At 41.8% G+C, this 14,640-nt stretch overlaps 1 protein-coding gene across 1 annotated transcript in view; it reads right to left on the bottom strand.

Annotated features, from left to right (window-relative positions):
- The window catches only part of LOC110587842 (acyl-coenzyme A synthetase ACSM5, mitochondrial), an 81,089-nt gene that overhangs the window by 51,112 nt on the left and 15,337 nt on the right, over positions 1 to 14,640 (bottom strand). The window contains 1 exon segment of the mRNA XM_044915081.1: positions 7,682 to 7,761. Coding sequence (XP_044771016.1) covers positions 7,682 to 7,761 — 80 coding nt within the window.

The raw sequence follows: 14,640 nt of genomic DNA, 5'->3' as shown, positions 1-14,640 counted from the left end.
TCCCCATATCTGCTGCTTGTTGGGTCCCTGCTGGAGGGGCAGGGGCCCGACTGTGCCATGGATCACGGTTTATAAATCCACTTCTTTCTTTTCTCAACCAACTTCTTATCTTATCAATTCCTTTTATAAAATCTTTTATAATTTTCATCTTTATAGTCATATTCCATCCCTTCATCATATTAACCCTTATTTTTGTACATATATAAGTTTTTCTTTCTTTAAAATTTTGGGAGGCACTTTCTTCTAACAGACCAAAATATACCCAAAATCTAGTGTGTGGCACTGATCTGTGTACCAGCCTGATCATATTTGATCATATTCTGTTTGTTTTGTTTTGTTTTGTTTTGTTTTGTTTTAGATTGTTTTTATCTTTTTCTTTTTTCTTTCTTTTCCCCCGGTTTCAGGTCTTTTCTGATTTGTTTAGAGTATATTTTCTAGGGACCTTGTTACCCTGTTAGCATTTTATTCTCTCATTCATCTATTCTCCCCTGGACAAAATGACAAGACGGAAAAAATCACCTCAACAAAAAGAACAAGAGGCAGTACCGACTGCCAGGGACCTAATCAATATGGACATTAGTACGATGTCGGAACTAGAGTTCAGAATGATGATTTTAAAGATACTAGCTGGGCTTGAAAAAAGCATGGAAGTTATTAGAGAAATCCTTTCTGGAGAAATAAAAGAACTAAAATCTAACCAAGTTGAAATTAAAAAGGCTATTAATGAGGTGCAATAAAAAATGGAGGCTCTAACTGCTAGGATAAATGAGGCAGAAGACAGAATCAGTGATATAGAAGACCAAATGATGGAAAATAAAGAAGGTGACAAAAAGAGATAAACAACTACTGGATCACGAGGGCAGAATTCTAGATATAAGTGATACCGTAAGATGAAACAACATTAGAATAATTGGGATCTCAGAAGAATAAGAAAGAGAGAGAGGAGCAGAAGGTATATTGGAACAAATTATAGCAAAGAACTTCCCTAATTTGGGGAAGGAAATAGGCATCAAAATCCAGGAGGCACAGAGAACCCCTCTCAAAATCAATAAAAATAGGTCAACACCTTGACATCTAATAGTAAAACTTATGAGTCTCAGAGACAAAGAGAAAATCCTGAAAGCAACTCGGGGGAAAAGATATGTAACCTACAATGGTAGAAACATTAGATTGGCAACAGACCTATCCACAGAGACCTGGCAGGCCAGAAAGGACTGGCAGGATATATTCAAAGCACTAAATGCGAAAAATATGCAGCCAAGAATACTATATCCAGCTAGGCTGTCATTGAAAATAGGAGAGATAAAAAGCTTCCAGGACAAACAAAACCTAAAGGAATTTGCAAACATGAAACCAGCCCTACAAGATATATTGAAAGGGGTTCTCTAAGCAAAAAGAGACCCTAAAAGCAACATAGACCAGAAAGGAACACAGAAAATATACAGTAACAGTCACCTTACAGGCAATACAATGGCACTAAATTCCTATCTTTCAATAGTTACCCTGAATGTAAATGGGCTAAATGCCCCAATCAAAAGACACAGGCTATCAGATTGGATAAAAAAACAAGACCCATCGATATGCTGTCTGCAAGAGACTCATTTTAGACCCAAAGACACCCCCAGATTGAAAGTGAAGGGGTGGAAAACCATTTACCATGCTAATGGACACCAAAAAAAAGCTGGGGTGGCAATCCTTATATCAGACAAATTAGATTTTAAACCAAAGATGGTAATAAGAGATGAGGAAGGACACTATATCCTACTTAAAGGGTCTATCCAACAAGAAGATCTAACAATTTAAATATCTATGCCCCTAACATGGGAGCAGCCAATTATATAAGGAACTTAATAACAAAAGCACAGAAACACATCGACAATAATACAAAAATAGTGAGGGACTTTAACACCCCCCTCACTGAAATGGACAGATCATCTAAGCAAAAGATCAACAAGGAAATAAAGACTTTAAATGACACACTGGACCAAATGGACTTCACAGATATATTCAGAACATTCCATCCCAAAGCAACAGAATACACATTCTTCTCTAGTGTCCATGGAACATTCTCCAGAATAGATCACATCCTAGGTCAAAAATCAGGTCTCAACTGGTACCAAAAGATTGGGATCATTCCCTGCATATTTTCAGACCACAATGCTTTGAAACTAGAACTCAATCACAAGAGGAAAGTCAGAAAGAACTCAAGTACATAGAGGCTAAAGAGCATCCTACTATAGAATGAATGGGTCAACCAGGAAATTAAAGAAGAATTAAAAAAATTAATGGAAACCAATGGAAATGAAAACACAACTGTTCAAAAGCTTTGGGATACAGCAAAGGCAGTCCTAAGAGGAAAGTATATAGCAATACAAGCCTTTCTCAAGAAACAAGAAAGGTCTCAAATACACAACCTAACCCTACCCCTAAAGGAGCTGGAGAAAGAACAGCAAATAAAGCCTAAACCCAACAGGAGAAGAGAAATAATAGAGATCAGAGCAGAAATCAATGAAATAGAAACCAAAAGAATAGTAAAACAGATCAATGAAACTAGGAGCTGGTTCTTTGAAAGAATTAACAAGATTGATAAACTCCTGGCCAGACTTATCAAAAAGAAAAGAGAAATGACCCAAATCAACAAAATCATGAATGAAAGAGGAGAGATCACAACCAACACCAAAGAAATACAACAATTATAAGAAGATATTATGAGCAACTCTATGCCAGCAAATTAGATAATCTGGAAGAAATGGATGCATTCCTAGAGATGTATCAACTACCAAAACTGAACCAGGAAGAAATAGAAAACCTGAACAGACCTATAACCACTAAGGAAATTGAAGCAGTCATCAAAAATCTCCCAACAAACAAAAGCCCAGGGCCAGATGGCTTCCCAGGGGAATTCTACCAAACATTTCAAGAAGAATTAATACCTATTCTTCTGAAACTGTTCCAAAAAGTAGAAATGGAAGGAAAACTTCCAAACTCGTTTTATGAGGCCATCATTACCTTGATCCCCAAACCAGACAAAGACCCCATCAAAAAGGAGAATTACAGACCAATATCCTTGATGAACATGGATGCAAAAATTCTCACCAAAATACTAGCCAATAGCATCTAACAGTGCATTAAATGGATTATTCACCATGACCAAGTGGGATTTATCCCTGGGCTGCAAGGTTGGTTTAACATCTGCAAATCAATCAATGGGATACAATACATTAATAAAAGAAAGAACAAGAATCATATGATCCTCTCAATAGATGCAGAAAAACCATTTGACAAAGTACAGCATCCTTTCTTGATCAAAACTCTTCAGAATATAGGGATAGAGGGTACACACCTCAATATCATAAAAGCCATCTATGAAAAACCCACAGTGAATATCATTCTCAATGGGGAAAAACTGAGAGCTTTCCCCCTAAGGTCAGGAACACGGCAGGGATGTCCACTATCACCACTGCTATTCAACATAGTATTAGAAGTCCTAGCCACAGAAATCAGACAACAAAAAGAAATCAAAGGCATCCAAACTGGCAAAGAAGAGGTCAAACTCTCACTCTTTGCAGATGATATGATACTTTATGTGGAAAACCCAGAAGACTCCACCCCAAAACTGCTAGAACTCATACAGGAATTCAGTAAAGTGGCAGGATATAAAATCAATGCACAGAAATCAGTGGCATTCCTATACACCAACAACAAGACAGAAGAAAGAGAAATTAAGGAGTCAATCCCATTTACAATTGCACCCAAAACCATAAGATACCTAGGAATAAATCTAACCAAAGAGGCAAAGGATCTGTACTCAGAAAACTATAAAATACTCATGAAAGAAATGGAGGAAGACACAAAGAAATGGAAAAACGTTCCATGCTCATGGATTGGAAGAACAAATATTGTGAAGATGTCAATGCTACCTAGAGCAATCTACACATTCAATGCAATCCCCATCAAAATACCATCCACTTTTTTCAAAGAAATGGAACAAATAATCCTAAAATTTGTATGGAACCAGAAGAGAACCCAAATAGCCAGAGGAATGTTGAAAAAGAAAAGCAAAGCTGGCGACATCACAATTCCAGACTTCCAGCTCTATTACAAAGCTGTCATCATCAAGACAGCATGGTAGTGGCACAAAAACAGACACATAGATCAATGGAACAGAATAGAGAGCCCAGAAATGGACCCTCATCTCTATGGTCAACTAATCTTCGACAAAGCAGGAAAGAATGTCCAATGGAACAAAGACAGTCTCTTCAACAAATGGTGTTGGGAAAATTGGACAGCCACATGGAGAAGAATGAAACTGGACCATTTCCTTACACCACACACAAAAAGAGACTCCAAATGGCTGAAAGACCTAAATGTGAGACAGGAGTCCATCAAAATCCTAAAGGAGAACACAGGCAGCAACCTCTTTGACCTCAGCCGCAGCAACTTCTTCCTAGAAACATCACCAAAGGTAAGGGAAGCAAGGGCAAAAATGAACTATTGGGACTTCATCAAGATAAAAAGCTTTTGCACAGCAAAAGAAACAGTCAACAAAACCAAAAGACAACCAACAAAATGGGAGAAGATATTTGCAAATGACATATCAGATAAAGGGCTAGTATCCAAAATCTATAAAGAACTTCTGAAACTCAACACCCAAAGAACAATTGATCCAGTCAAGAAATGGGCAGAAGACATGAACAGACATTTTTCCAAAGAAGACATCCAAATGGCCAACAGACACACAAAATAGTGCTCAATATCGCTCGGCATCAGGGAAATCCAAATCAAAACCTCAATGAGATACCACCTCACACCAGTCAGAATGGCTAAAATTAACAAGTCAGGAAATGACAGATGTTGGCGGGGATGCGGGGAAAGGGGAACCCTCCTACACTGTTGGTGGGAATGCAAGCTGGTGCAGCCACTCTGGAAAACAGTATGGAGGTTCTTCAAAAAGTTGGAAATAGAGCTACCATACGATCCAGCAATTGCACTACTGGGTATTTACCCCAAAGATACAAATGTAGGGATCCGAAGGCATACGTGCACCCCGGTGTTTATAGCAGCAATGTCCACAATAGCCAAACTGTGGAAAGAGCCCAGATGTCCATCGACAGATGAATGGATAAAGAAGACATGGTAGGGTGCCTGGGTGGCTCAGTTGGTTAAGCGACTGCCTTCGGCTCAGGTCATGATCCCGGAGTCCTGGGATCGAGTCCCACATCGGGCTCCCAGCTCGGTGGGGAGCCTGCTTCTCCCTCTGACCCTATCCCCTCTCATGCTGTTTCTCTCTCTCTCTCTCTCAAATAAATAAATAAATAAAATCTTAAAAAAAAAAAAAAAAGAAGTGGTATATAGGAATGAAATATTGCCATTTGCAATGACATGGATGGAACTGGAGGGTGTTATGCTGAGCAAAATAAGTCAATCAGAGAAAGACATGTATCATATGACCTCACTGATATGAGGAATTCTTAATCTCAGGAAACTGAGGGTTGCTGGAGTGGTGGGGGGTGGGAGGGATGGGGTGGCTGGGTGATAGACATTGGGAAGGGTATGTGCTATGGTGAGCGCTGTGAATTGTGCAAGACTGTTGGATCAGATCTATATATACCTCGGAAACAAATAATACATTAAATGTTAAAAAAAAGAAGAAGAAGAAGAAGATAGCAGGAGGGGAAGAATGAAGGGGGGGAAATCGGAGGGGGAGATGAACCATGAGAGACGATGGACTCTGAAAAACAAACTGAGGGTTCTAGAGGGGAGGGGGGTGGGAGGATGGGTTAGCCTGGTCATGGGTATTAAAGAGGGCACGTTCTGCATGGAGCACTGGGTGTTATACGCAAATAATGAATCATGGAACACTACATCAAAAACTAATGATGTATGGTGATTAATGTAACATAATAAAAAAAAGGATATGATTAATTTTCTTTCATCTTTCCTCCCTCCCTCCCTTCCTTCTTTTCATCATTACCCTTCTTTTTTAAATATTATTTAAATATCTTTAATTTCCATGATTTTTCCTCAGTGAACAATGTAATAAATAAATTCCTGAAAAATTAGTGCATTCCCTGTTTTTCCTCCCTCCTTAGAGCCCCTAACCAACCTGCACATCATAATGGGGAATAGCAGTTCCGAGGTAACCAGGTTTGATTTTCATGGTCTTGGAAACTCTGCAAGTGAGTCCCTGCAAAAGATTGGTAGACAGATTGGCAAACCTCAGGAGGAGTCACAGAAAAAAAACAAAAAAGGATTTAGCAGAGCAGAGCAGATCTTAACATAGTCCTATTCCTGGCTTCCTCCACTTTACTGGAACCCCTACCCTGGGGGTTGCACTACATTGTTTAGAAAGCATTCCAACTGACCCCTAGCCAGGGAAAAGGAACTGACAGCACATTTTAATCTATTTTGAGGGAGCTATACTTTAATAAGGGTCCATAGACTACAAAAGTCCTTTAAAACAGTATGGGATTAAATTACTTCCCATAAGAGAGCTAGCTCTGCTTGAATCCTAAAATGAATCCTACAGAGATGCTGGTGTTTAAAGGAACATTCCCTAAACATGGCTTTTTCTGAAAGGCTAGAAGCCCTGGCCACACATCCACTGTCCTCACCCACATTTGCAAAGCTCTTCCCCATCACAGTGCTCTCATCCATAAGCCCTCTCAGGAATCCTGCCAGGGGGACCCATTAGCGGTAAAGGGGTGTAGGATAAAAGAGTGGAGAGGAGGCCAGAGGTACTGAGAGTCACAGGTAAGAGGCAAGGTTACTGGGGAAAATTTGCTGGGGAAACTATTCCTCAGGTTGTTTTGATAAAGCAGCAGAGTTTAGAGCAATACAAAGTAAATTTTGGGGGGCCCCAAGAGTTCCAAGAAGACATCTCAGCAGGTAAGGTGGGGGGCTTAGTGGGTTCTTCTCCCCATTCCTCACTTTAGTCTGAGCAGCTTAGGACAGAGTCTGACATGCTTGATAAATTTGGGTCTCTGCTAAAATGTTACCCCATTACAGAGGACTTTCCTGACAACCATTTTGGAAATACCAGTCCCTCATCCCACGTCACCTCATGTCACCTGCTTTACCTTCCTCCATAGAACATCTCACTGTCTGCCATGTCATGTATCTATTAGTTTACGTCTCAGCCCCCCAATACCACTAGAATGTAATGTCCAGGAGAGGAGGAGCTCTGGCTACTTCGTTTCTGTTCAATTGCCAATACCTATTCCACAGCAGGTGCTCAATAAATATTTATTGAATAAGTGCATGAATAAGTAGTGGCTCATATTTTTATTATCAGAGAGCCTTTTGAAGCCCACCGGGTGCACCAGCCCATGGTTGCCCTAGGAGCAGGTACCGTTTCTGTCTGGCCATAGCATTCTCGGATGTCCAGTCCTGTCTGGGCCCTCCAGTTCTCCAAAGTGTCTGGAAGGAGGGTCTCTCCTCCACTGAAACAGTTCTGGAGATGTGGGAACTTGTAACTGAAGGAGAGAAAGGAGGTAAATGTTCCCCTTGAGCCTCCCTGGAACCAAACTCTGTCCAGGCCTAAAGAGGATTCCAGGTACTTTAATGATGAGGGCAACCCATGCTTAACAGGTCAGAGAGATGAGCATATGTGTATGTGGTGGAGGCAGGAGGATGGACCAATAAACCCGGAGGCTCAAACCAACCCCCAAAGCCCCATCACCTAGAAAGATCCTGTTGTACCAACATCCGGTAAACAATGGGTGCTCCTACCATGCTGTTGATTGGATAGCTGGACAGCACCTAGAGGGAGAGAGCTGGCTGACACCAACCACCAGACTAGGTGCTGAACTTATCAGCATACACAGTGGTTGCAAGCATGGGCCCTGGAGTTGGGCTCTGGATTTAAATCCTACCTTCTTTATTCTGTCTATTTCAGGCCAAATCCTCAAGCCAAAAATAACAAAGAAATAACCACCTATAATTACAGAGAAAGGGTCCAGGACTCATTTGGAACATTTTTGTCAAATCCTGGCTTACTGTTCCTGCCACTTTAATGACTCGCCCCCACTAACACACCTCTAGAATTATGCAAACCTCCAGTCACCAAGGGAAGGAGCTCAGTCAGTGTTACAAATTGGACGTATGGTCTTGGTTAAGTCACTTAACCTTCCAGGACTCGCTTTGTTAACAGATTAATTCCAGCCCTATTTTCCTGAAGCTATTTTTGGGACATAATTCGGGTATAAAAGTGCTTTGAAAAGTTAAAAGCACCAGGGCACCTGGGTAGCTCAGTCAGTTAAGCAGCCAACTCTTGGTCTTGGCTCAGGTCATGATCTCAGGGTCCTTGGATCCAGCCCCTCATTGGGTTCCATATTCAGCAGGGTGTATGCTTGAGGATTCTCTCTCTCCCTCTGCCTTTGCCCCTCCCCCTGGTCACACACGCACGCTCTCTCTCTCTCAAATAAATAAATCTTAAAGAAAAAACTCAGAAGTGCCTATAAACAATTCAGTAAAAGTGTTATTAAAAATAGGTAGTACTGGGGGCGCCTGGGTGGCTCAGTTGGTTAAACGACTGCCTTCGGCTCAGGTCATGATCCTGGAGTCCCAGGATCGAGTCCCGCATCGGGCTCCCTGCTCGGCAGGGAGTCTGCTTCTCCCTCTGACCCTCCTCCCTCTCATGCTCTCTGTCTCTCATTCTCTCTCTCTCAAATAAATAAATAAAATCTTAAAAAAAAATAAAAATAAAAATAAAAATAGGTAGTACTGAATACTTGTCAGCCCTGTGCTATCTCATTAAATTCTCATGATAACCTCATGGAGTGTATATTAACACCCACATTTTAAGAAGGGAAAACTGTGAGTCAGAGGGTTAATTTGCCCAAGGTCATACAACCAGCAGGGAGTGGAATCAGCATTTCTGGCCCATACTTTTAACTGTGATGCAATACCACCTCCATCCCATGTTTTGCTTTGTGCATGATTTATTACAAAGAGTGATTCAGGCAAAAATGTCTAGAAAAAAAAGGATTAACATTAGCACATCACACAATTATTTCTTCTAAGTGTCCTTTTAAAAAAAACGATTTTATTTATTTGTCAGAGAGAGAGAGAGCGCGCAAGCATGAGGACAAGCAGGGGGAGGGGCAGAGGGAGAAGCAGGCTCCCCGCTGAGCAAGGAGCCCAATGCGGGACTCTATCCCAGGACCCTGGGGATCATGACCTGAGCCGAAGGCAGACACTTAACCATCTGAGCCACCCAGGTGTCCCTCCTCTGAGTGTTCATGATGAACTGGTATAAGTGATGAAAATTTTCTCATTTCCCTTATTGCTTTGCCTTACAGGAAGCCCAACAAACAATCAGCTACTTATTTGCTATACTTCTCCTTAATCCCCTTCATCCTACCCCCTCAACCCACTGACATCTCCACCCTATATTTTCCTAATATGCTTTACAATTTTACATCTGTTTTCATGTTGCTGTTTTCCCCTTGTATCATTTAATAAAAGCCACTTCAAATCCTTTTCAGAAGAAGGCACTTACTCTGTTTAAATTTGTTTAAAACAGAGAATGACGGAACCATCTGAAGAGAATCTCTTGAGAGAATCCAGACCATGCCTGACCTTCTGACCTTTAAGTATGCCAACCATGCCTCAGTTTGCTCCCAGGGTCTCTGGTGCCAGCCAAACAGAAGTCTGAGTGGGCCATCAACTGCTTCAGAGACCTGGAGGCCCCAGGACATCAATGGCCCATCACCCCATCTATGTTGTAGAATCCAACACAGGGTGTGTATTTTCAAGCAAAATAAACCCATTTCCATTGCTTTGTTCCTCCAGGGTCATGTAACATATAGATTTTATTTAATGGCTGTCCCATTAAGTTCCACAGGAAAAAGTCTGATACTCAACACCAAAGCAAGAGCCCATTAAATATTTTGAGTGAACGAATGGCCAATGATAACTGCCTCCTAAATATATTCCTTTTATCTGTATATGGGTCTCTCTCCTTTCCTGGACCAGGAGCTCAAGGAGGGCAGGGACCATTTCCATCTTACTTACTGAATACTGTCCATCCATGTGGCAAGAGTTAGTAAACATTTGCTGAATTGAAAAGAAACTGAAATAAACTGGAGTGTGCAAACCTTGCGCTACCTCTGACCTTCTGGTGCAAACTGGATCCTGTCTTACCTTTAGAATGACTACTGGGTCAAACTTTGGCAAGAGATGGATAAATGTGCATGCTCCTGCTGTCCAAGGTTCCAGAAATGAAGTCAAGATGTTCAGTATCCAAGCTGTGTCTGATATGGTCCACATTATGTCAGAGGCTTGCAGGTCTGTCCATATGCTGAGAATATAGAAGAAATACATGTACATACAAATACATGAGTGCATGATGGGGTGGGCAGAGCACGAGTATGTATGGGGGGGTAGGGGTGGGTGTGCGCAAGTGTGTGTGTGTGTTCGTAGCACTTATACATAAGTATAAGCAGGTGGAGGGAAGGAGAGTTGTTCTAGCTGCATGTCCTATTTCAAGAAGGAGCGAGTATTCAGAAGGTGTAATCCCAGCTGACATGACCTAACAGATAATTGGGTCTCATTCTCATTTTATCCCCAGAACTTAATACAGTTTTTGGCATGAGGTAACCACCCAGAAAATGTTTACTAACAAAAGACATCTAAGTGAATATTCTAAAAAGTGGCCTTGCAACACCTCAGAGAAGAAAAGATGGTGGAGGAGTAGGAGACCCTATTTCAACTGGCCCCCGGAATTGAGCTGGATATCTACCAGACCATTCTGAGCACCCACGAAACCAGCCTGAGATGTAAGAAGATCTGGACCTTTACAAACAGAATATTGCAGGCGGTTGGTTTCGAGGTACGAAGCACGGAGCCATGATTCTGCAGGCAGATATCAGATATCGGAGGATAAAAGGCAGTGGGAGGGAGCCTGTCCATGGGGACCCTACACCGCCGGTGAGCGACAGCCTCGTGCGCTGGGGACGGGGCACAGACTCGCAGACCAGTAGTGGGGGGGAAAGGACTTTAGGGCAGCCCCTGGGGGCGGAAACCCAGAGTGGCGGGGTCGCGCGTGCGAACTGGGAGCGGCTGGGGGTTTTAGAAGCACAAAGGGCAGAGACGTGCCCCAACCTGGAGGCAGGACTGGGAGCACTGCGGACGGGCGCACAACCCAGGACGCTGCAGTTTATAGCAGCACAGACAGAAACAGAGACGGTGTGGCCTGGAGAGCTCACTGAAGAACAGATTGCGGTCTCTCTGCTCTGAGGCAGAGGATTGGAAACGGTCTCTTCTGCTCTGACTCGCGGAAGAGACGCGGAAAGCCGCCAGGGAAAGCCGCCAGAGAACAAAAGCCCCCAAAACTGATTCCTGCTGAGCCCATCCCCCGCCACAGGGGTCACGGCAACTCCACCCAAACAGGGTTGCCTGAGTAACAGCGCGGCAGGCCCCTCCCCCAGAAGACAGGCGGGAAAAACAAGAGGCCAGCAACCCTAAGGTCCCAAGAAAACAGTGCATCTTGCTTGGGTTCTGGTCAATAATTTGGACTCTATACATTCCCTCAACCACCCATCAACAGAATGACTAGGAGGAGGAAACCCCAAAATAGAAAAGACTCAGAGATTATGACTTATGCTGCAGATTTACAGATGAACGCAGATATAACCAAGATGTGGGAGATGGAATTCAGGCTAGCAATTGTGAAGACAATGGCTAGAATGGAGAAATCAATTAATGGCAACATAGAGTCTCTAAGGACAGAAATGAAAGCTGAATTGGCAGAACTTAAAAATGCTATCAATGAGATCCAATCCAATCTAGATAATCGAACAGCTAGGGTAAGTGAGGCAGAAGAACGAATAAGCGACCTGGAAGACAATATAATAGGTAAGAAGGGAAAAGAGGAGGCCAGGGAAAAACAACTCAGAATCCATGAAAATAGAATCAGAGAAATAAGTGACACCATGAAGCATTCCAATATCAGCATAACTGGAATCCCAGAGGGAGTGGAGAGAGAGAGAGGACTAGAAGATGTATTTGACCAAATCATAGCTGAGAACTTCCCTAATCTGGGGAATGAAACAAATATTCGTGTCCTAGAGGCAGAGAGGACCCATCCCAAGATCAAGGAAAAGAGGCCAACACCCTGGCACGTAATAGTAAAACTTGCAAATCTTAGAACCAAGGAAACCATCTTAAGGGCACTTAGGGGGAAGAGATTCCTTATGTACAGAGGGAGGAATATCAGAATAACATCAGACCTATCCACAGAGACCTGGCAAGCCAGAAAGGCCTGGCAAGACATATTCAGCGTACTAAATGAGAAGAACATGCAGCCAAGAATACTTTATCCAGCAAGGCCGTCATTTAGAATGGATGGAGAGATGCAGAGCTTCCGCGACCGGCAGAAACTGAAAGAATATGTGACCACTAAGCCGGCCCTGCAAGAAATATTAAGGGGCGTTCTATAAAAGGAGAAAGACCCCAAGAGTCATATACAACAGAAATTTACAGGGTCAATCTATAAAAACAACGTCTTCACAGGCAACATGATGACAATTAATTCATATCTTTCAATAATCACTCTCAACGTGAATGGCCTAAATGCTCCCATAAAACGGCACAGGGTTGCAGACTGGATAAAAAGACAGGACCCATCCATATGCTGCCTACAAGAGACTCATTTTGAACCTAAAGATACATCCAGACTGAAAGTGAAGGGATGGAGATCCACCTTCCATGCCAGTGGACCTCAAAAGAAAGCTAGGGTATGAGTTCTTTTATCAGACAAATTAGATTTTAAACTAAAGTCTGTAATTAGAGACACAGAAGGACACTATATCATTCTTAAAGGGTCTATCCAACAAGAAGATCTAACAATTGTAAATATCTATGCCCCCAACATGGGAGCAGCCATCTACATAAGCCAACTGTTAACCAAAATAAAGAGTCATATTGATAACAATACATTAATTGTAGGAGACCTCAATACTCCACTCTCAGCAATGGACAGATCATCTAAGTAGAAAATCAACAAGGAATCAAGAGCTTTGAATGATATTTTGGACAAGATGGACCTCATAGATATTTACAGAACATTCCACCCTAAAACTACAGAATACTCATTCTTCTCGAGCGCACATGAAACTTTCTCCAGAATAGACCACATACTGGGTCACAAATAGGTCTCAACCGATATCAAAAGACTGAGATTATTCCCTGCATATTCTCAGATGGTAATGCTTTAAAACTGGAACTCAATCACAAGAAAAAATTTGGAAGAAATTCAAACACTTGGAAGCTAAAGACCACTCTGCTCAAGAATGTTTGGGTCAACCAGGAAATCAAAGAAGAACTTAAACAATTCATGGAAATCAATGAGAATGAAAACACATTGGTCCAAAACCTATGGGATACTGCGGTCCTAAGGGGGAAATTCATAGCCATCCAAGCCTCACTCAAAAAATAGAAAAATCCTGAATTCACCAACTAACTCTACACCTTAAAGAACTAGAGAAAAAGCAACAAATGATGCCTGAGCCACGCATTAGAAGAGAAATAATTAAAATTAGAGCAGAAATCAATGAATTAGAAACCAAAAACACAGTAGATCAGATCAACGAAACTAGAAGCTGGTTCTTGAAAAATTAATAAGATCGATAAACCACTGGCCAGACTTATCCAAAAGAAAAGAGAAAGGACCCAAATTAATAAAATTATGAATGAAAGGGGAGAGATCATGACTAACACCAAGGATATAGAAACAATTATTAGAAATTATTATCAAGAACTATATGCCAATAAACTGAGCAACCTAGATGAAATGGAGGCCTTCCTGGAAACCTATAAGCTGCCAAGACTGAAACAGGAAAAAATCGACAACCTGAAGAGGCCAATAACCAGTAACGAAATTGAAGCAGTGATCAAAAACCTCCCAAAAAACAAGAGTCCAGGGCCTGATGGATTCCCTGGGGAATTCTACCAAACATTCAAAGAAGAAATAATACCTATTCCCCTGAAGCTGTTTCAACAAATAGAAACAGAAGGAAAACTTCCAAACTCATTCTATGAGGCCAGCATTACCTTAATCCCCAAACCAGGCAAAGACCCCATCAAAAAGGAGAATTTCAGACCGATATCCCTGATGAATATGGATTCCAAAATCCTCAACAAAATCCTAGCTAATAGGATCCAACAATAAATTAAAAGGATCATCCACCATGACCAAGTGGGATTTATCCCTGGGACGCAAGGGTGGTTCAACATTCGCAAATCAATCAGTGTGATAGAACACATTAATAAGAGGAGGGAGAAGAACCATATAGTCCTCTCAATTGATGCAGAAAAAGCATTTGACAAAATACAGCATCCTTTCCTGATTAAAACTCTTCAGAGTATAGGGATAGAGGGAACATTCCTCAAGTTCATAAAATCCATCTATGAACAACCCACAGCGGGTATCATTCTCAATGGGGAAAAGCTGAGAGCCTTTCCCTTAAGATCAGGAACACAACAAGGATGCCCACTCTCGCCACTATTGTTCAACATAGTACTAGAAGTCCTAGCAACAGCAATCAGACAACAAAAAGAAATAAAAGGTATTCAAATTGGCAAAGAAGAAGTCAAACTCTCTCTTTTCGCAGACGACATGATACTTTATGTGGAAAA

The sequence above is a fragment of the Neomonachus schauinslandi genome, chromosome 5 (assembly GCF_002201575.2).
Source record: "Neomonachus schauinslandi chromosome 5, ASM220157v2, whole genome shotgun sequence".
Taxonomy (NCBI): Eukaryota; Metazoa; Chordata; class Mammalia; order Carnivora; family Phocidae; genus Neomonachus; species Neomonachus schauinslandi.
The sequence above is the reverse complement of the archived record's forward strand: the minus strand, read 5'-3'. Positions and strand labels throughout refer to the sequence as shown.